Genomic DNA, 22,710 nt, shown 5'->3' on the forward strand with positions numbered 1-22,710 from the left:
ACACTATTACAGACATCTCCCATTTTCCTCCCTTTTGTCCCCCTCCATCCAGCCTACCCCACACCTTGGCCTTCCCCGCATTGTTGTCTGTCCATGGGCTATACATATGTTCTTTGGCTAACTTCTTCAGTCCCCCTCACCCCTTCCCCTTAGACTTGTCAAGTGTTCCATGTACCCATGCCTCTGGTCTTATTTTGTTCATCAGTTTATTTTCTTCATAGATTTCACGTATGAGTGAGATCACATGGTACTTGTCTTTCTCTGACTGGCTTATTTCACTTAGCATAATGATCTCCACATCTATCTATGGACTGTTTGCTGTTGCAAAAAATAAAAAGTTCCTTCTTTTTTACAGCTGCATAGTATTCCACTGTGCAGACACACCACTCTTTTTTAAAAAGCCAGTCATTTGGTGAGAATTTGAGATTCACTGTACCACAGTATGAGATTTTCAAAATCACATAAGCTTCCTCATGTAGGTAGAACTGTACAGAAGAGCTTAGTAAAATCAGCAAAAGCAACTTCCGTGGGCCACCATAATTATGAAGCACTAAAGAGTTTTTAAAAAATAATTGTAGATTCAAACCAATTATTTCAATTTCTGTGGATAGAAAGATGCAGTACCTTGATCAGAAGGTGGGGGGGAGTTAGCAAAAACATGAAGGCGTAATGGCATTTTATAGCTTATGAGCTCCATTTTTCTTTTAAAGCACAGGTGGCAAACACAAAGACGGCAGGCCGAATCCGGCCCTCCACCTTGTTTTATGCGGCCCAGCACCTTGTTTCTACCTGGCGACAGCACCAAGCTCTTGCTTAACTGTTATGGAGTAGTTACATTTATACAGTCCTAAAATTACATTTGGCCCTTTGAAGGTGACCTTGAGGCTGATGTGGCCCCTGGTGAAAATGCATCTGACACCCCTATTTTAAAAGAATAAGAGTGGAAAAATACAAAGGACTTTTAAAGGTAACTTCAGTCATGTTAAATTATCAAAAGGGTATCTTTTAAAAATTGAAAGCCTAAGCCCTGGCTGGCATAGCTCAGTGGATTGAGCACAGGCTGTGAACCAAAGCATCGCAGGTTCGATTCCCAGTCAGGGTACATGCCTGGGTTGCAGGCCATGACCCCCAGCAACTGCACATTGATGTTTCTCCCTCTCTCTTTCTATCTCCCTCCCCTCCCTCTCTAAAAATAAATAAATAAAATCTTAAAAAAAATTGAAAGCCTTACCTATATATTATTTAGAATATTATAAAACCTTACTTATATATTTTTAAAATACTATAAAGAAACTACTACCTATGTATTATTTATAGTATTTATAGTGGTACCAAAACACCTGTAAGCCTAAATCTTTTAGGGAGAGGATCTTGGGCATTTTAGGTTTGGGGCACTATTTCCAAGAATGCAAAATGCTACCTGCAAAATGTAACCCATTAATCCATTAGTATTCTCCCTTGGAAAAAGCAGAAAGCTGATAGCATAAGATAGGACAAGACTTGAACTGAAAGGAGCAACCCAGGGCCACTGGGTGAAGGCTGCAGAATCCCAGAGGCAGGGCGAGGCAGGATTATGCACCGTCACAGGGGAATGAAGCCGTTCAAGTGGGAGGATAGGCCAAAGACGGATCCCAGCCCCAAAGACACAATCTGCCTTCTTCTTCAGCTGGTGCTGAGAAAGTTCTCAGTACCTGGTGAGGTTAAAGACACACATGTATAAAGAAGACAACTAGAGGAGGAGGAAGACAAGAGCACCTTTGAACAGCTTTGGCAGGGAAGGCGGGGTAGGCTCCTTTGGTTGTCCGGGAAAGTGTCCAGTATGAAAGCTGTGTCCTGAGTGTTCAAATATTCTTAAGCCATCTTTCTTTAAATAAATTGTGGTCTGAGGCAAGTCAATTAAAGACATGATTCATTTAGGCTATTAAGAGTTCAGAAAGTATCTGGAATTTTTAACGTTTTATTTGGTATCAACATCAAAGGAATATTTAAAAAAGGAAATGCAAACCCCATAAGTTAGTGACATTTCGAGTTAACTGCATAAAAAAAGCATTATTTTACATATTCCCATACTGTACACCCTATAACTATACATAAATTTCTACAAAGCACTTGTCACTTATAAAGTGAAGGTTCCAAAATGCTACGTAAACATCTGCTAATTAATATTTTTTAAAAACAATCCTCTGGAAGATTACACTTCCTTTTACTATATTTGACTTGTAAACACCTCAAGTCAAAGTTTCTGGAAACTTCTGGAAAAAAATCAGAGTAGACAAGGGCTAAGTGCAGACATAAGCAGTTCCATTTTATAAACAAAATTTCGACCTTCCATTTTATTCCACTGAACTTCTTTGAATGGCCCACGAAGATAATTCCATTTGCTATCTTGTAAAACATCACTTTTTGGAAGGTCTTTACACTGGTTACGAGGAAACTGAACCATAATCTTGCTGCCACTTTCAGGGCCGTTGCGAACTGTGGAGCATAATGAAAATATCAGCACTGTTGTTTCCGCACAGAAGACAATAAGGGGCGATTGTCCCACTTCATTCTACCATGGCTACAAACACCTGTCTGTTATCAACTTGAAAGTTCGGCTTGAAAGTGCTTTTTGGTCTCAGTATAATAAAAAGTAATTTACTAATGTATATATAGTAAATATATAATGTATATATGTAATATATAATGTATACATATATTTGTGTATAAATATTCACAAATTAACAACTTGTACTATAAAATGCAAGATAAATTTTGGTGTAGGAAAGTCAAATGTCCTACATATTTTCAGAAAATCACCAACTGATTTTTTTCTAAAAGTATTTAATAATCCAATCATTCAGTGGGTTGGTTGATAAGATACTTAATATATAATGAAACTTAAATGTTCAGAATCAGGACAGGGAATGATAAAAGAAAGATTATTCTGAATTGAGAAATTCAGGTTTTAATAAGGCTTTATTACTCAGGGAAGAATAGTGCATTTTTAAATTCTTATTGATAAAAATCTAGCAATACCAAGACTGCAGATTCACAAGCTGTGATCCTGTGTGGAAGAATTTCTAATTGCCCATTCTTCCAAATATTTAGAGCAGGTATTAGAAAAGATCGCTTCAAAACCATAAGCACTCCAACTGAAATTTTCCACTAGACAATATGCGCAAGTGCCTATTAAAGTGACCGACTCATAGAAGGTGTTTAATAAAGCACCTTTCTCTTTTACCCATCCCTTTACCATCTTTCAGATCAGATACCATTGTTCCTAAATTTGCAGCAGTACATTTTTTTTTATTTTAAACAGTACATTTTAAAAAGCTCTTATCCATTAAAGGTTTTGAACTGCAGAACTAACAATGTTGATGACAGCTTCAAATGCTCTCCTAGGAATGTGTTGCAAGCAAACATTTTTTTAATAACTACTAGGAGAAAGGTAATAATTTGTTGCTCTGAATAATAACAATAATCAGATAAATGTTCACCATAGCTACTACATGACTCACTTATTGCAGAGATAAATTACTCTTAGCACAATGACCTATTAAAGTTAATTTAAGGCCACATTGCCAAAGGTCTCTTCTCATTCAAAGAAGTAAAAGTACCTGAAATAGCATAGTCACCACTTGGGGAGGCCACTGTTATAGCGGAGGCATTGCCAATGCTCTCTATGGGTCCCAGTCCCACGTGATTACTGAAACTCAGCACTTGCCAGCCCATAACCTTGGCTAGCTGCTGAACTGCATGCACCTGATGCTGTGACATCTGTGAATGAAAAAGGAAATGTTACTGATAACCAGCATAGATATTTACTTTGCAGTGACCTGACATGATCATGAACTTTTGGTGGGATTTTTGCTGCCTAGTTCAGGAACCTATCTCATGTATGAGGAATCCTCCTCTGTGTGACTACTGGGGAGAGGGAGCAGGACCCCACTTCCACTGCAGAACAGCCAGTACTTGCTTCCCCTGTCTACTGGCAGCTTGAGTATAAGCCCTGACCACTAACTGGAGATTCCCCATCTGGATCACTAAATGTGGAGTAACATTCAAAGTAGCAGGGCATGCTGAGTATCTTGTGTTCACTCTTCCAATCCCCTCTCTGTCCTACTCTGCCCTGAGAGCCTGACCTGTGTGGTTACGTTAACAGCTTTCTATGTCCCTGGTTTCAGGTTGGGTTCACATAACGGGAGCTGGCGGGATGGCAAGGGAGAGAGTACAGTCATGGTGTTTATTCTCCTGGTACCTTCCCTGTGAGGCTGTTTAGGCTCGTTGTACCCAGTGAAAAAAGGCTGCTGGTCTTCTGAAGGTGGTCTGTTCTACATGGCTGTCCCCTTTAGGGTTCCTATCGCCTGTCTCTCCTCCCCTGCTGTGGCCCTGTTGGCCTAGTTACATGATTACTACTAACAGCAGATTACACACCTTCCCTGATGGTTCTCCCGTGTCCCCACCTTTGCAAATAGATCCTTAGTAAACAGACCCTCCTAAGTATGCTACATGATTCCTATTGAGATCCTGACTGCAACACAGGCAATTTTAGAGTGCACTCTGCCACCAGTGGAGAAGGAAGTACTGTCAGGGTGGCAATAGTGGCATTGCCTGGCTGTGGGTCTCACCATCTAGCTTCCTTTGATTCCTATCTATTTGCAAGTCTTGCTCTCTAGACTTTCCACTGATTCCAGGATCTACCCAGCAGCCTTCCAATGCATTTGTCTGTGCATGTGTGCTTAAGTTGGTCAAGGCCATTTTTAGACGTAATCAACCAAGAGCTGCCATACCTCTCAAATGCATTTTATTCACTTTGCACCAAAGAAGCAAGTCAGTGTAAAATATTATTGCTTTTAAGTGAGGATGGAGAGCATCAATATTTTTTAGAATTTTATGTGACAACATAGTATCTTACATTAGCATCTCAAAACCTACCCTTTCTCCTGTAAGTCAATATTTCACTGGGTCATTACAACTCCCCAAAGTTAATACAAATACTGCTATTACTTTATACTCGTTGAAAGAAAAGTCTAGAAAGCTGTCCAGTGTCACAGAGCAAGTTTGTGGTAGAGGCGGGACTAGAACCAGCACGTTCCAAGCTGTCCCGCAATATGGGGAACTCTTTCACATGGCTTATGGTTAAAACATTGCACTTAATGTTACAAATAATGGTCACTACAGTTTTGACCTGATCTTGCTTTCTCTAGTTTTCTGGGGTTAATACTTCTTCACTATCATGTAGTCCCGGAGTGGCTGCAAACCTTAGCAAACATGAGAAATAAAGTTTGATAGTTTCAGAACTGATCTTTATCTTAAACACAAACTAAGTGGAAACAAAACTAGAACAGTTTATCAACACTTTCAACTAAACAACAGATTGTAAGATATGCTCCAGAAATAAGATGGCAGAAAAAAATGATTTTCTTTTTATAATTTACTGTACCTTACTTTTTAGCCACTTTGTCCTTTAAATGGTTATGAGAGGAATGGGCACAAGACTTGTAGTCTGCAACCAGTACCTGAGACAGAAGGAAATCCTGCAGCTCCTGTTCCTGATGCGAGAGTGTAATTACTCTACCATCTCTGTGTACAACTCGGATCTGCTCAACGCCAATATTCAACTGCAGCTGAATGGACCTGTACAGACACACATACTAAAAGTCAGAAATGTTCCAAATTACCTTATAAATGCCACAAACACTAAACCTTAACATCAAAGAAAAAACAGATGCTTCTGATGACCTATACCAGCTTTCAGGGGGTGGAGGGTTTTCTTAGGTTCAACTCGGCCATCAGACTGGACTACCAGAGGCCACCCTGAGCACCAGTCCACTCAGAAGGACACAGGAGAGGAGCCGCAGCTTGCCAGCAGCTAGTGTCAGCTGCTCCTCTTTGGTGGCAGCCCCTGCACAAGACAGGTGGCTGTCAGCACACCAGCAGTACACTTTGCTAAATGAGATGTGGTCCACACAGGGTACACATAGTACCTGCTCTGACTCAGAAACTCACACCCAACAAGGGCCATGCTCTCTTGTAACAACTCCACAGGCAAAGTTTCCAGGGTCCTCACAAGAGACATGGCCCAATTTAAGAAGTCACCCCATCCATGGAAACCCAAAGGCATTCCCTTCCCATATTTATAATTTGTCCCAGTCTAGATCCATTTTATTAATTTTAAATTGTTTTTTTCCATACGCAATGTTGCCCAGTAACACACAGATGGCATCTTTCCTTACCAGATTACTAGGGAATTAGAGTTAGAGAATTAACCAAAGGTCAAATTCTCATACAGAAAGGAAGAAGGTTTTGTTAACTCTTTGCCCTCTCCTGAAATAATCAGCAAGTCAGATTATGGACAGTATTAACTAGGCTTAGGTCACTCAATGAAACTCAAAATACTGCCAATGAATAACATACAGATCACGGCACTTTTCTAAACCAATGTACAAATTTTTAGCATATGATATGCACAAGAGACCCAAATTTCCCCAAATTGAATAATCTAAGTAAATGAATATATAGCATATATTTCCACATTTGACAGTGCCTCTGTTTTTCAACTTTTTTCTACAGTAAATATTTTGAAATATAATAGTTTGGCAATTATCTACATAAAATTGTAATTTTTTAAAATTAAAGTTTACCATATTTCTTTCAAAGAAAATCACAATATTCAGAAGGCTTAAAAGAAAAGACTTATACATGAAATGAAAGTTTTTAATTTCTTTCTTTTTTAAATAAGAGTGTGAGGGAAGAGGAATTCTCACTATTGGTAGCATACTTGTGGCAACCACTTTGAAAAGCAACTTGGTAACAATTAGAATTTTAAATGCCTCATCTTTGGACATAGCAGTTACACTTGTGGGATTTTATCCCAGACATACTTGCACAGTTACAAGTTAATTTGCTGGCATGCAACTAAAATGTTCATCAACAGAAGGCTGAAAAAGGCTCAGTACACACTGGAACAAAAGAAAGCTATGGAAAAGAATGAGGTGGATCTCTATGATAAGGAATATCACCAATATTATATTATGAAGTAGAAAAAGTACATTAATTAGTAATGATTGCTATTGGGGTGATAGAAATGTTCTGGAATTAGATAGTGACGATAGTTATGCAATATACTTTAAAACAGTGTATACTTTTTTAATTTAATACAGTGAATTTTGTTATGCAAATTATCTCTCAATTTTTACAAAGCACACAATACTGTGTAGAAGAGGGTGCAGGTAGGATATATGTGTGTGTAAACGCATAGACTTTCCTACAGGATGTGTAAGAAAGTCTTTTAAGTGCTTGCTTCTGGGGAATTCTAAAGTTGAATTACTTTCAACTTTAATCGGCATAAGATGGCCCCACCTATAACAGATAAGGAAAAGAGCATTTTACTACTCCCCTCTACTCCCTCACCCCTCCTGATTCTGTCAAGGCTGCATTATCACTTTCTTACAGATGTTTACAATGGGTCCCCTAACCATACTCCCACAGCTGTTTGATCTTAGTTCTAGATGTAAACAATTCAATGCTGAGAATTTTTTCTTTTCCTCTCTTTTGTGATCATGCTCTTTCTTAACTTTTTACAATGGAGAATTTGAAAAACAATCAAAAGTAGAGTATATATAATGAAAGCCAATGGCCCCATCACATAGCCTTAACAGTTAAAAATGCATGCCAAACTTTTTATTTGTGTTGGCATGCACCTACTCTCCCACCCCACCCCCGCAAATTAGTTCATTATTTTCTCAGGTGTAAGGAAAGAAAACCATGACCCAGCTTCACTCCACCATCTGTTCCTAGAAGTTTCAAGACTAATTTCCTTTCCACTGTGTACTCTTTTATCTTCTGTATTTGATCTTTTAAATCATGCTCATCTATTATTCTTTATTTTTAAGAAACAGTACATAAAAACCTTCAGGTCAAAAAAGAGCATTATAAATATATTACAGTCCCCTACTCCTGCGGGTGGTGACCGTTTCGAGGTGTGCTTTGCTGGCTGGGAAGTCTCTGTGACTAATTAGGTCTCACAGAGTATGGCAATTTTCTGCTCCAGGCTGAAGCTCCTTTTTTACCACAGCCCAAATATGTGATACTTACCTAATAGAAACTATTTTAGACATTCTTACCTCACACTCTTAGAAACACTCTACAGTTGATGTAATTTATTGGAATGTTATGCTGCCTTGGCAAATAAACCCCCAAATCTTGATGAAATCACTCAGCAAACATCAATACATAAAAAGCAACTTAACATATTTAAAGGAATAACTTAATTTTTGACTTACTTGCATATTTGTTCATAACCTTGTGAGGTAATTAAAACTTTCACGCTGGATTCATAAACATCATTAATATTGGACCAGTGAGCCTGTATCTGAGGATCCTCGATGCGACTGGCTAAGCTATCAATGGTTGCAGCAGTTCTTTTAAAGAAAAGAAGTAAAATTATTTAAAGCCCATCATATAGATAGAATAGTAAGATTATAAATCATATAAATTTTACGGATGTTTGAAAACCAGATGACTATTTTTTAAAAATGCCACCATTTATGCGCTGGCTGGTGTGGCTCAGTGGACTGAGCGCCGGCCTGCAAACAAAAAGGCTGCAAGTTCAATTCCCAGTCAGGGCACATGCCTGGGTTGCAGGCCAGGTCCCCAGTAGGGGGCATGCAAGAGGCAAACTCACACTGATGTTTCCTGCCTTCTCTTCCTCACTTCCCCTCTCTAAAAATAAATTTAAAAATCTTTAAAAAATAAAAATATAAAAATACCACCATCTGCAAAGTAAGTATTTTAAAGCAAAGTCAGCTGTTATAAGGTCCTAAGGCAACTGAGAAATAATAAATCATGAAATATTCACATAATAGGATATATTAAAATATCTTTGAAGTCAGGGTATAAAATTTTATGATCCCAGATTTGATTTTTAAAAAAGATATACAAGTCCTGAAATACAGGGTGGGCCAAAGTAGGTTTATAGTTGTGACTACACGAAACCACACCTTATCCTTGTGTTATTGTTTATTAATTATTGTACTATCTTTCATATGAATAATCGTAAACCTACTTTTGTCCTATCCTGTAAGACAAATGACCCTGTTAAGAGACCTTGCTGTGTATGGTATTATACAGAGGGGGTTCATAAATTGGAAGATTATTTCAATACTTAGGGGAAAAAGGGAACATTTTTAAAGCTTTATTGCTTCCAAGACTATAACTACTACTCTGAAATGTGTAATGATTCTAAAGGTAGCTATTTCCATGCCCCTTATGTATTTCAGGGAACATTTAACTTTGTGGTCAATCAGAAATTTGCAAAATTAACAATATAATCAAATTAACAGCTTTTATAATTAAAATATACAGATGAAAAGTAACAGTAACCTACTATATACTATTTTATTGTTTGTAAGGAACTTCTATATACCCTTTTTAACATGAACCTAAACCAGGCTCCTATACTCCCTGAGGAGAATGAGGACCATAGATTATATTTAATCTTGCCCAAAGTTACTTAGCAAGTGGATGAACCCTGGGTTTAAACATATCTCTTACCCTCAATCCCTTACTCTTTTCACTCTATCTGCTGTCTTCTCTAACATGTCTTCCTAATTTGTTTACTAAAATTGGAAGGACCTAAGTTTCCATTCTAAGACTACAAACTAACATGCTAATAAAACCATGATTGTATTAACAGGAAAAAACTGATAATCAAAAGTAATAAAATATCATCCACAGAACAATTGTGTGACTACACCCAAAATTCTCTAATTTACTTCAATTATGAATGAAGTAAAAACAGACCTTTTCACTAAGTACCAATAACAAAATAGAGGAACACCCTTCAACATTTGAACAAGATATATTTAGGTCCAATCATGACAAGTTCATTTGTATAAGAGAGAAGAAAATGAGCTTTCGAGTTGCACAGACCTGGGCAGAAATCCTGACTTTGCTACCTTTTAGCTGTGTAACCTTGAGTGAGTTGCACAATTTCTCTAAGCCTCAATCTTCTCATAAAAAAAAAAAAAAAAAAAAAAGGGTTAACACTATCTACCTCAGAGAAAAAGAATTACATAAAGTCAGCATGTGCAAAAGTGCTTTCTAAAGTCCTACAATGTGTGACAACCAGAAAACATAAAAAGCTTCAAAAAGAGATTTTAATCAGTTCAGGAATAAGTATCTCATGGATACTGAAGAACGTATGTGTTGGAAGGCACATTCCTACTCAGTCATCTTCCACAACTGCAGTGCCATGTCAGTTATGTGTTAGTGGACCTCAGTCTTCCCCAAACCTGACAGGACCATTTACCATCACAAGCTCTTACACTGCAGCCATCTGCCTCTCCCTGGAAGAAAAGGTTAAAGCATGCCCAAAAGAACACATGTGAGATGACTAATAAAGGGAATAAAGGCTGCAATTTCAAAACAAAACAGAAACAAAACCAAGTAACTGTGTTCATCCTTACCTACTTCTCAGAAAAATATGCTTTGCTTGTTTAATTATTTTTTCCAGAAGTCCTTCACTGGACTGCAATGAATTAATTTCATTTTTATCAAAAGCTTGAGGACCGGAAAGTCTCATTCTCTTGTGGCCGAAAGGTGCACTTGCTGGATGAGGCATCGTGATGGAACTCAAGGTCTGCTTATGAAACTGGACCAAGAACAGTTGTTATAAACCACCAGTACCCGCAGATTAAATATCACACAGTACTCAAAAAGCAGCTCCCATTCTGGAAACATAAAAGCAATGGACCTGAACCAAACATGGAGGCAGTCTTGACACACAGATAAATGCTAGCACTTACCAGGCCATGTATCAGGCAAACTCATAAAAAGAAGCATCCCTCTCAAGCTGCCCCCCTCCTTTTTTTTAAAAAAAAGATTTTATTTATTTATTTTTAGAGAGAGGAGGAGAGAGGAAGAAAGAGAGAGAGAGAAATATCAGTGTGCCTCTCGCATGCCCCCAGTTGGGGACCTAGCCTACAACCTAGGCATGTGCCCTGACTGGGAATTGAATGGGTGGCCTTTCAGTTTGTGGGACAATGCCCAACTCACTGAGCCATGCCAGCCAGGACTCAAGCTATCATTTTTATTTAGAAGTTTTAAAGTACAAAACCAAATATTCTTCAATAAGACTCATGATAGAACACATGTGATCAATAGTTATTCCACTACTCCCTAGACTAGAGGTTCCCAAACCTGACTACCTAACAGAACTCCCTGAGGACCTTGAAAAGAATACTGATTATTATACCATCACAAACAACTGAACCCAATTTGGGGATGAGGCAGCGGAGGCTGGAGTATATACTTCTCAGGGGATTTTGAAATTGGCCTAAACTATGAACCAGCGCTCTGGAAACACAGTTCTAGATGACCTGTAAATAGAACATATCCTGAAGTAACAGAACTATCCTGTTCACAGGCTCTGGAAAGACATTTTCCCTGATCACCCAATCAGAATCACTTTTCCTTCTGTACCTTTTAGCATGCGTTTCTTAAACCTCATTATAAAACTTGTGGTATTTTTTTTACCACTAGAAACTAAGCTAGGGAACAAAGACTGTATTCTGATCACCTCTGCATTCCGTCAACATATAGGAAAAATCTTTCACATCGCATGAAGTGAAAGTCGTTATGTGAAGAATGAGGACTTGGTAGAGGGGGGCTCGTGTATATTCACTGTCCTGGATATGCTTACCACAACACAAACACAAACACAAATATGCATTTTGTTACCTCTCTAATCAGCAGATGCAAGTTATGCTCTAGGACATAAAGGTGATCCTCTGGACTTTGCCTCTCAGTAGCAGATTTTTGAGATTTCTTATCATTTGAGGAATGGCACAAAGAAATAGATAACTGTAAGCCTATTTATAAAAAGAAGATATAAATAACAGATATGAATAACTTCAAGTATGAAAAGGCACAACCTGTCTTTATAAAGTATAATCAAAGCCCATCCTCAAAAGATGCATTCTAAACCTAAAGAAACTTCATGATTAACATTTTTACTTCCAAATGAATGACTATTTATAAATGTAATAAACTACCATGTATATTAACAATTCAAATTCTGTTGACTTACTGACCTGGAGCTGTGGCTAAAGACAAGTGAACAGAAGCTATATTTTAATTAATTTGTTTTATCTTTCCTTTAAATTTAAAAAAAAAACTGTAAAAAAATAACCACCAAGTTGGTATCTGGTTTTAAGTCTTAGTAACTAGGAGAGAGATACTTTGCTCCCATGAGAACCAGGATGAAAATTCTCCTAAAACTCACTCCCTTGACAAGATCTAAGATGCTGTTCAGAATTTATGTAAAAAACAAGTGCACAGCTAACTAAAATTGATCTCCAGGGGACATTTAACAGCTTTTTAAAAATATTACAATCTAATTTCCAAAAATTTAGAAATATGGGTGCTTAATAGATTAAGCATTTTCTAATTGACATGTCATTTAGACAATAAGGTGAAAATCCCTGAAAAATCTTCAACAAATGGCATTCATTAGCACAGACACCTCAGAACAAATGCTGTTGAATAATGGCCTTGCTAGTGCAAATGTGAACACATACTACTTAAAATCTGCAGTTCCACTACTTGGGACACACACTTAGCAGTGCAGTTGGTGTTGCATGCTTCCCCAGCTGCCCTTATAAGCAGCATACTACCTCTCAGCTCTTACTATTCCTTCAACACATTCAACTAGCTATCCCTTAGTTCTGTAGCCCAAACCAGAAAGTCTCATTTATAAATCTCAAAAGGGTTGGCTGCTCTTACTTGGAAAGGGCTGAGAGATAATCTGGTTTTTCACCACAATGTGAGGGATCTGTGATTTAATTTGAACAGCTTCCCGAGAGAGCTGTGCAAAAATTTCTTTACACAAGAGAACATTTTGTGCTGCTTCTAATTTTGTCTGCCAATGTGGGGAACCTGAAAGACAGAAGATATATATAGACATATACATATAAATTATCTAAGTATATTATGTATTAACTAGCTTAAATGGTGATTTAAATACACACAACAGAAGTTCAGAAAACACTGTATCATAGTATATTCTTTCCAAAATATAAAAATTATTACTTCTATTACACAAAGAAAACTGGTAAATAAGTTCAATTTTTTAAAAAAGATCACACAGCTATTCACTAATGATTAATTAACAAATTATATGTAGCACATTTCTAATTGTTCTTACTCCAAAATATCTACTTTTTCTACCGATTATTTATCTTTAGTTTATGTATACATGTATGCTCAGTTAAGACTAAAAGATGACAGAACATAACTATACCTGGTTTGGATTTGGGCAAAGGTCGTTTGAAAAGGTTAACTGTGCCAAGATCACCTATGTCTGGAGCCTGTTTTTGAATGGAAACCTATGTGACAATAAAAACATGCACACAGATGTTAGCACATTAGCTTCTGGGCTATTAATAAGAAATTACTTGAAAAATACTCTGGCCCCAGCTGGCGTGACTCAGTGGATTGAGTGCCAGCCTGTGAACTGAAAGGTGGCAGGTTTGATTCCCATTCAGGGCATATGCCTGGGTTGAGGGCTGGATCCCCAGTAGGAGGGTGCACAAGAGGCAAGAATACATTGATGTTTCTCTCCTCTCCCTCCCTTCCTCTCTCTCTCTAAAAATAAATAAAATCTTAAAAAAACATAAAATAAAAATAAATAAAATCTTAAAAAAAAAAAAGACAAATACTCTGGCAAATACCTTGATGTATGCAGACCCCTCTAAATCACTAGGAATTTGAACATCAAGGGGACAGTAATCTTCAGGTATCTTCTTATCCAGATCAATATCTGTATTCTTTATTACTTCAAATGTACCATGATGGGGAAAGAGAGATCCTAGTAGGGTATGAAAAATAGGAAAATAAAAAGCAGTCTACACATTTAACATACATTATTAAGTATATATTTCACATCTACATCACTGAATCATAAATTAAGGTCCCACCAAAACTCATATTTTGGGGGAAAAGAGCAAGGGGTGCTGAGCAAAGGGAAGAAAGGAAGCAGGTTATTATTTAAGTTATTATTTAACTTAAAAAAATAACACTTCTTCATTTAATGCTATCATTATAAGATGAACCTCATGGACTATCTGAATTGTTTTATTCCAATGGAGTTTAGGTAAAATAAATGTATTTCCTGAAATTTAAATCTTGGAGATTCAGTACTTCCGGAATGTAGCCTCCATAACAAGGCTGCAGCTGAAGTGTTCTGAATCCAGCAAGAGAAGGACTAGATAGTGGGTGCACTTTCTTCAAGCAGTTCCTAGATTTTTACATATCTTTTTGTTCAGTGTAAAAATTCTGATAAGTTGTTTTGGCTGCTGAATTATGTGAAGAGTGGGTGGTTTAAAAGTAACTGCTGTTTTATAACAAGGGAAGATGGTCGAGGTCTTCTTGCAATCAGACACAAACGTAATCAAATTCTTTTATAATCATGGGCGACTGTCCCATAGCAAGAAATTAGGTAAAGTATTTGTACAGAATTATTTGTTGGAAAGAACTTACAATGTCTAGAGCCAGAAAGTACAGCTTCTACAGATGGCCGAATAAAATGTAAAAATGTCTTTGTCATTTTGAATTCATCTATGTAATGGGATTTTTGCCTTCAGAATTCGAAATTTCCCAATTCACTGATCAGTGCTGAGGCACATAGTCCTCCTCTATTTGACTAACCACCTCAACCTACCTTCCTTTAGTTTTAGAACAACAATAACTTACTCCGGCAAGTGAATCACTTTAAAATATTGATCTACTATTATTATCTCAACAATCACAGCCAGGGCTCCTTGCTTTACCCCCTAGCATTCAAAGCTTTTACCCCATTAAGCTGTGAATCTTATAAACTTTTATTGTGTACTTCCTCTGAATGCACTTCAGCAGCTTTAAGACATTACAATAAATGCCTTGAGAAACCTGCTTTTATAGTTCAACAATAAAGAAATATATACCAAAAGATATGAATTCAAGATCATCAAACTTTGGTATATTCCAACAAAGTATTCAATACATTTCTTGCAGCCTTGGTTAATGGGGAAAAAGGCAGGCAAGGTGTTTTCACCATCCTCTCTTCACCCAGTTTAGCAGACTGAAGGGAGAAAAAAAGAATAAGAAATAATAGAAATGCTTCTTTTCTCCTTTCATGCCCAGATTTTAAGGGTTACAGGTAAGCCCCTAATTGCAGAGTCCAGTCCCTCCTCCTTATTTCTGACAAAAATGTCTATTATAGTTCAAAGTGTGTTAGCACATAAGCCGTACCTCTGAACTTTCCATTAAATGTATCTAAAAGGTTTTCAAAATGAATATAACCTATTTATATATATTTATATGAGGCTGTAAGAGTAATTTTAGCTTCTTCAGGCTTACGTGTACAGAAATTAAAACTTCAAAAACAAAGTAAAGTAAGGACAAAGAAAAAAACAAAAAAGAAATGAAAACTTCAACATGTAACTGAGAAACAATATATTATAGGAGAATATGTAATATTATAATCAACTCTGTATAGTTTTTTTGACAAACTATGGTCTAAGAGCAGTTGTTAACAATAACCTATACCTGCACTTCTGTAGCTGAGATCTCCAAGGATTTTATCTCCAACTTTTCTAAGTTTCCAGTGTTGCCTTAATCTCAAAAGCTCAGAGTTGAAGTCTCTTTGTAGCTTATTTTCCTGATTTTCCGTAACTGACTTAGTCAGTCTCTCTGCCCCCTTCAAGAGGATTTGTGCTGCTCCAGCAAGTGACTTCTTTTTAGAGATCAACTGCAGCGTCTGAGGATTCTATCAGAAACAATCCAATGGGGTAGTTCTGTATTATTTTTAAATGATTGGAAAATTACACATTTTTTAAATCGTAACATACCTACTCAAGAAATTCAGAAATTAAAGCAAAGAGAAGAAGGGAAAAATACACACAATACGGTAATGTTTTTTTAAAAACCTCAACCTAGCCCTGGCTGGCATAGCTCAGTGGATTGAGCGCGGGCTGCGAACCAAAGTGTCATAGGTTCGACTCCCAGTGTCATAGGGTCGACTCCCAGTCAGGGTACATGCCTGGGTTGCAGGCCGTGATCCCCAGCAACTGCACATTGATGTCTGTCTGTCTGTCTGTCTGTCTCTCTCTCTCTCTCTCTCTCCCCCTCTCTCCCTCCCTCCCTCCCTCCCCTCTCTGAAAATAAATAAATAAAATCTTAAACAAAATAAATCTCAACCTATTTCTTTGGTCAACTCAGATAAAGACTTATGTTAAACCAAACCACCACAGTGGACTACCAATCAGAACTGACCACTGCATCAACTCTGCCCAGCCTGGGGGTAGTTCCCTCCCCTTGTGTACTGCCATTCCTCTCCTGAGTACTGACACTTCCCACTCCCCACCCACGTGCACACTCTTTTGTGGCCCTCATTAAACTTCTGATTAAGGTATATAATCTCTACTCGAATGTAACCTATAGATGGCAGAAACCACTATATTCACAGACCTAGAACAATGCCTGGCTCATTATATTTGATTTAATGAATAAATGAGTGACTCTACTGAGTACAGCTGTAAAATTACCTTGTATTATAGCAAGCTACCTTAGAGCCTTTCAAATTAACACTGAAACCATGCCACGTTAATAGTAATGTACTTCAATGAATGCTAATTTTTGGAAAACTGATAAGAAATCAAAATGTATGTGTTGTATATGCATACATAAATATCCACAGTCACACCAATTTGTATACTGCATTAATTAGACATACTTCCAAATATAAAGTTTCTTGCTGTAAGAGTCAAAGTCATGAAGTTTCAGGACAATGTCACAACAATCTTTTGATCATATTAAGGAACCTAATTCTGTCCTTGAAGAGCTCAAGAAATTCTTGGCGACCCCTTTGTGGGAAAAGCACAGAGGTGGAAAAGGTGGTGGGTTATGAGTGAGGCGCTGGAGGTCTCAGTTTGGCTCTCTAACCACTGGCTTTACTGCAACCTGAGCACATCCCTGATCTCTCTGGGCCTTAGTTTTCTCTCCATAAAATGACGGAAGCATGCTTAATGATCTCTAAGAAGTCTACCAAAGCAATGTTTCCAGGTTCTGAAACTACTGCCATGTGAGCAATTACATTCACTTAATTTTATTCATAAATGGAGTCTTACAACAATTACTCCCTCTCCGTGCCACTGACTTAATGCTTGTTTCCCTTAAAAACCTTCTCAGCTGGCCTCCCTGACTTCAGACTCTTCATTCACCAATTCACCACCCTTTTGCCACCTCCCTTTCATCTTCTAATGTTCAAAACTTGAATGTACTCTTCATTAGATCTCAGTAAATTTACCTTGCTTTCAATATCCTCCTCCACAACTCAGCCTTTCTAATTTTTCTAACAAGACCCTAAAAAGGAAGCGAGGGGATTAGAGGGGAAAACTGATACTTAGAGAAAATAATTTATTCAAGGTCACCAGGCTAGTGAGGGTATAGGCAGGATTTGAACCCAGGTCTGTCTGACTCCAAAGACATTTTATAATCACATTTTTGTTATAATAAATTATAAACCAAGCATGACGGCTCTAAGAATTTGTTAAGATTTGGGAAACTTTAAAGTATTACTTGTATATTATTAACGGAACTTAACTCTCTCAAGGGTCAGAGGTATATTAATGAAATAGGAGATGTAATTTAATGCTTTTCTTTTTAACCAGTTTTTAAACCTTCAGCTTGACTTAATTTTACATGAAAGGAAAAGGGAACCATAAGCACACAAACTAAAAAATGATCCCAAGACTTAACAAAATGACACCATTCTTCACATAAAGCCCCAAAATACCTGTTTTGGAGGAAGTCCATCCTGAGAAACAGGATCAAGGGTCATAAATTTTTTATCCCTAACAATACTGAGAACATCATAGAGGACACACATCTCTGTCAGAGCACTTCTCAAATTGTTCCTCACTGAGTCCCAAGGCCAAAGAGAAGGCTGAAATTTTACCAACCCTAAAAGAAAGAAAAAATACACCAATATTAGTTAAAATGAATAAAAGATAGAAACCTCAACCAGAGGTTTTAAAGTACTAAAAGAATAATAAATTTTATTTCAAAATTGTATCCTATTTTTTATGCCCTAAGAATCCTGAAACACCAATTCAAAAGAATCAATGCACCCCAATGTTCATAGCAGCACAATTTATAATAGCCAAGTGCTGGAAGCAAGCTAAGTGCTCATCAGTAAATGAATGGATCAAAAAACTATGGTACATTTACATGATGGAATACTACACAGCAGAAAGAAAGAAGGAACTCCTACCCTTTGCAACAGTATGGATGGAACTGGAGAGCACTGTGCTAAGTGAAATAAGCCAGGTGGTAAAAGACAAATACCATATGATCTCACCTATAAGTGGAACCTAATCAACAAAACAAACAAGCAAGCAAAATATAACCAGAGACATGGAAATAAGAAACAAACTGAGAGTAACCAGAGGGGAGGAGGGAAGGAGATAACAGAGGAAAGAAGGGGAAGGGTCATCAAGGAACATGTATAAAGAAAGGACGCATGGACCTTTAAAGCCAAAGGGGGTAAGTGGTGGCAGGAAAATGGAGACAACTGTGCTTGAAAAACAATAAAAAATATTGTGCCCTCTTTTATCCCTATGCCGTCCGCTCTTTCTTGAATCTTTGTTAACATTTAGGTTAGCATTCCTACAATGTTAAACCCAATATGGTACCTAATTTCCATTGGTTAAATCTAACATTACAACATGATAGGTAGGCATTCAAATAGTTTTTTAAGTTTATACAGACCTTTTTAAAACCTCTTTTTTCTAGCTTTTAACATGTGAATAAGTAATCATAGAGAATTTTCAGAATACAAAAAGGTACAAAAATAAAAATAACCTATAATGGTAGCATTCCTATACCTATAAAAGGTAAAAGTGTTCCTTTTATTCTCCACCCCTAATTCTTTCCCATCCTGGAAAGTAATCACTATTAACAGGGTGTACCTGTCTATATGTTTTTCTATGCATTTACATACATATTCTCCCATATTTCTATTACTTGATTTTCCCTACTCTATTCTATTCTACATATATCTATAGCTTAGGGGAGACATCTCTTTCCCTGGCACAGAGGCCAGAAATAAATGTCTTCTATAGCTACTCCTTTTTTCTTTTTTAAAGATTTTATTTATTTTTTTTAGAGCTAAGAAAGGAAAAAGAGAGGGAGAGAAACATTTATTTGAGATAGAAACACTGATTTGTAATAGGGACCAAATCCACAACCCAGGCATGTGCCCTGACTGGGAGTTGAACCAGTGACCTTCTGCCCTGTGGTATGAAGCCCAACCTACTGAGCCACACTGGTCAGGGACCCACTTTATATGTTTTAAAGATACTTTCATATCAGCACAGATAGATCTACTTCATTCTTTTAATACAGTATGACTGAAGTATGGCTCTACAATAAATTTAACCGTTCCTATTTACTGGACGTAAATTGGTTCCAACAATGCTAGTAACAGTAAACATCTTAAATACACATTTGTGTACATGTACAACGTTTTCTGTAGATTAAATTTTAACCATAATATTATTGGGTCAAAAGAGAGGCACATTTAGCCCCTGGTGTAGTTCAGTTGGTTGGGAATCGTCCCAAGGACAGAAAGGCTTATTAATTGCTGGTCGCAGCACAAGCCTGGGTTGCCAGCCAGCCAGGTTCTAGGTTGAAGGTGTGGGAGAGGCGACCCATTGATGCTTCTCTCCCTTCCTTCCCCCTCTCTAAAAATATATAAATAAAGTCTTTTAAAAAGAGTGATGCACATTTAAAAATCTTGACACATACTGAATCGCCAAATTGTCTTCCAGAAAGGCTCTATCAATTCACATTCCCAACCTAGATATTGACAACCTTTTAAATTTCTGCTACTCTTATGCATGAAAATAGTATCTTTATGATGTTTAGTTTGCCTCTCCCTACTAGTGAGATCTGAAGTCTTTCCTCTGTGAGTTGACTGTTTCTCCCTTTGGCCTATTTTCCCAGTAAGTTGTATTTTTCTTTCCAGGCTAAATATGAGGCATATGAACCACTGGTGTATCATAGATGTTGCAAATAATTTTCCCAGCCTGTCACTTATTTTTTGTTTGTTTATAGCCTCTTTTTCCATTATTATTTTAAAATTTTATGTAATTAATATATATTTTCCTTTACAACTTGCATTTCCTAGCTTGCTTAAGTTTCTCCTACTCTCACAGTTATGTGATTGTAACATCATTCCAATATTTTGTTTCATTCTTTTCATTTGTATTTCAACCCTTGTGTAAAAAATTTTTGTGTGAGGTATGAAGTGGTACTTACCTTTGATTCCCAAATGGGTCAACTGTCAAGACCACTGGCTTGAAATTCCATCCTAAAATTCCCATTTATACAGCGTCTGTTGCCCATAACTAAATCAAGAAGTGTATTTTTTTACCCTCGACAGTTGTAAAAACCCCCAAACGACTCCAACTTTTCCTTCAATTCTCTAATCTCCCTCCTTCTAGTTTTGTTTTCCATTTACTATCTAGCATCCTGAGTAATCTTTTTAAACAAAATCATCTGTCTACTTAAAATCTTTCCAAAGCTTTCAGTTGTCCTTATGATAAATGCCAAATGCTTATCCTGGCCTATTGGCTCCACACGATTTGGCCCCTGCCTACGTCTTAAACCTTACCTCGTACTCCAATCAGTACAGACTTCTTTTCAGTAGGTGTTCCCATCAACATTCACATTGCACAGAGCAACAAAGTCAGTCGCTCACGCTCACAAGTTAAAAAGTGGCAGAGACTAAATGTGAACTATAGGGTTCCTAACCAGTGTGCCAAGTGACGAAAGCTCTATTAAAAACGTATTTAAACACTTCACCAGTAACAGTGTCTCAAACTCTCCAACTCAAGAAAACCTGCAGAAAGATACGAGTATTGAGTCAAGCAGTGCCCTCAGTCGTCCAGATATTTGAGACAGTGAGAGAGAGAGCACACAATTACTCCTCTGCGCTGGTGTTACTTTCATAGAGACGTGTTACTTTCAAAAATACACACAGCATCTCACCTACCACAGAAGAGGTAGAGTGACATTTCTCGGGCGGGTACCGGGACTCCTGGACCCGCTCGGCAGACTCAAACAGCACACATGGGCCTTACCTTCCTCGTCGTCCTGGTCCGCGCCGGACCCGGTACCCGCCCAGTCCTGAGCATCGCCTTCGGCGCCCGCCGCCTCCTCCTCCTCGGAGCCCGAACCCTGGCTGAAGTCGATGCGCTGGGCCAGACGCGCCAGGTTCTGGGACATGGACAGAGGCTGCAGGTACGTCTCAGTGCCATCCAGGCCCACCTCCTGGACCTGCTTCTCACAGGCCGATTCGATGCTGATCCGCACGGCGCGCACCCCAGACATTCTGGCGGCGCGGGCGAGGAGGCAACACCCCCGCAGAAGCCAAAAATCTAGATAAGAACAGAAGCGCTCCGCAGTTCCCGGGAACCTAGGAAGTGCCTTGCCACCGCGGGCCCTCAGAAGAGCAGGCGCGGACTCTAGGCCGGAAACGAAGCTGCGGGCCCAGCAATTTTCCCAGAATGCACTGCAGGACCCTCCGGGCTCCAAGTCTACGGGAACGCACTTGATGAAGCGCGGGCGCTGGGGCCTTCCGGTCCAGAACTTCCGGTGAATCCCGGAGCAGCTCCCGGGAAAACACCAGGGTGCTGGAGGCGTGGAACGGAGCGAGGATAGGGGTGGGGAGAAAATTCCCGGTTCGGTAGTGTAGAGATGCTGGTCCCTAGTGTCTGTCTGCATTTTAAGTGTTACTTGTTTGAAAGTCGTGGAGGAAGGAAAGCTGGAGAAGACCTGAAAGATGTAGGAGAAAAGGAATGAATGGGTCCCTGGATATTAGCAATAAGAGCTCCCCTGGGAATGCAGAGATTTGAGGGCTTACACCTAGAGTAGAAACATGTCTGAAGGGTTATAAAATAGGGTGCAGTTTGAGGAAAACAATTGATTTGTTTATTACTAGTTAAAATTACACTTCATAATTAGTTTATCCTCTGCTTTCCCATTAGTTGTAAATTCCACGATGGCGACTATCTCCAGCAAGCATAATAGACACTAGCATGGAATATGCGCTTAATACATATTTATTTTATGCCTGAGTGACTGAGAATAAGTAATATTTAAAAGATTAAGGCAGTGGCCCTGGCAGGGTAGTTGATTGGGGGGTTGCTGGGGATAAGCTAAAATTGTGAGTACCATATACCCATAGTCAGGACACACAGGGGAGCCAACCAATGAATAACATGAATAAGTGGAACAACACATTGATTTCCCTGTTTCTCTCTCTTCCCTCCCCCTTCCATCCTCTCTCGCATTTCTTCCCTCTCCCCGTCCCACCCCTTCTCCCCTACCCACTTCCTTTCCATCTCTCTAAATCAATTAAGAAAAAAGAAAAAAAAAAGAAGCAGTGGTATAACTTCAGTCTGAGTCCCCAAGAAAGTATTTCATTAGTAATAGTTCTGCCGGAGAAAATGGATTATTTTCTATTACAAATCTACTTAATTTAAGGAATTAGGTATACAATTTATGAATCTTTACAAGTTTTATTCTGACCATGATATCTAAGTGTTTTTAAACTACTTTCCAGCTCTGACTGGTGTGGCTCAGTGAACTGAGTGCCAGTCTGCATATAGAGAGGCCACCGGT

The 22,710-nt window shown here is 38.3% G+C and overlaps 1 protein-coding gene across 2 annotated transcripts; it reads right to left on the bottom strand.

Annotated features, from left to right (window-relative positions):
• Positions 1–1,921: 1,921 nt before the first annotated feature.
• Positions 1,922–21,617, bottom strand: MED17 (mediator complex subunit 17). 2 transcript variants are annotated; one of them, XM_028515918.2, is made up of 12 exons: positions 21,168–21,617; positions 17,819–17,985; positions 15,571–15,790; positions 13,716–13,852; positions 13,286–13,370; positions 12,769–12,921; positions 11,725–11,855; positions 10,452–10,636; positions 8,268–8,405; positions 5,502–5,619; positions 3,600–3,759; positions 1,922–2,475 (listed from the first exon to the last, which is right to left on the bottom strand). In XM_028515918.2, the coding sequence occupies exons 1-12, from the start codon at positions 21,415–21,417 to the stop codon at positions 2,264–2,266; spliced, it is 1,956 nt and encodes a 651-aa protein (XP_028371719.1). In that variant the 5' UTR covers positions 21,418–21,617; the 3' UTR covers positions 1,922–2,263. The 2 variants fall into 2 exon arrangements, with proteins under 2 accessions (XP_028371719.1, XP_035884567.1); XM_036028674.1 differs by lacking the exon at positions 21,168–21,617 and adding an exon at positions 20,699–21,054.
• Positions 21,618–22,710: the final 1,093 nt, after the last annotated feature.

This window comes from Phyllostomus discolor, chromosome 6 (genome assembly GCF_004126475.2).
Source record: "Phyllostomus discolor isolate MPI-MPIP mPhyDis1 chromosome 6, mPhyDis1.pri.v3, whole genome shotgun sequence".
In the NCBI taxonomy this organism is placed as follows: domain Eukaryota; kingdom Metazoa; phylum Chordata; class Mammalia; order Chiroptera; family Phyllostomidae; genus Phyllostomus; species Phyllostomus discolor.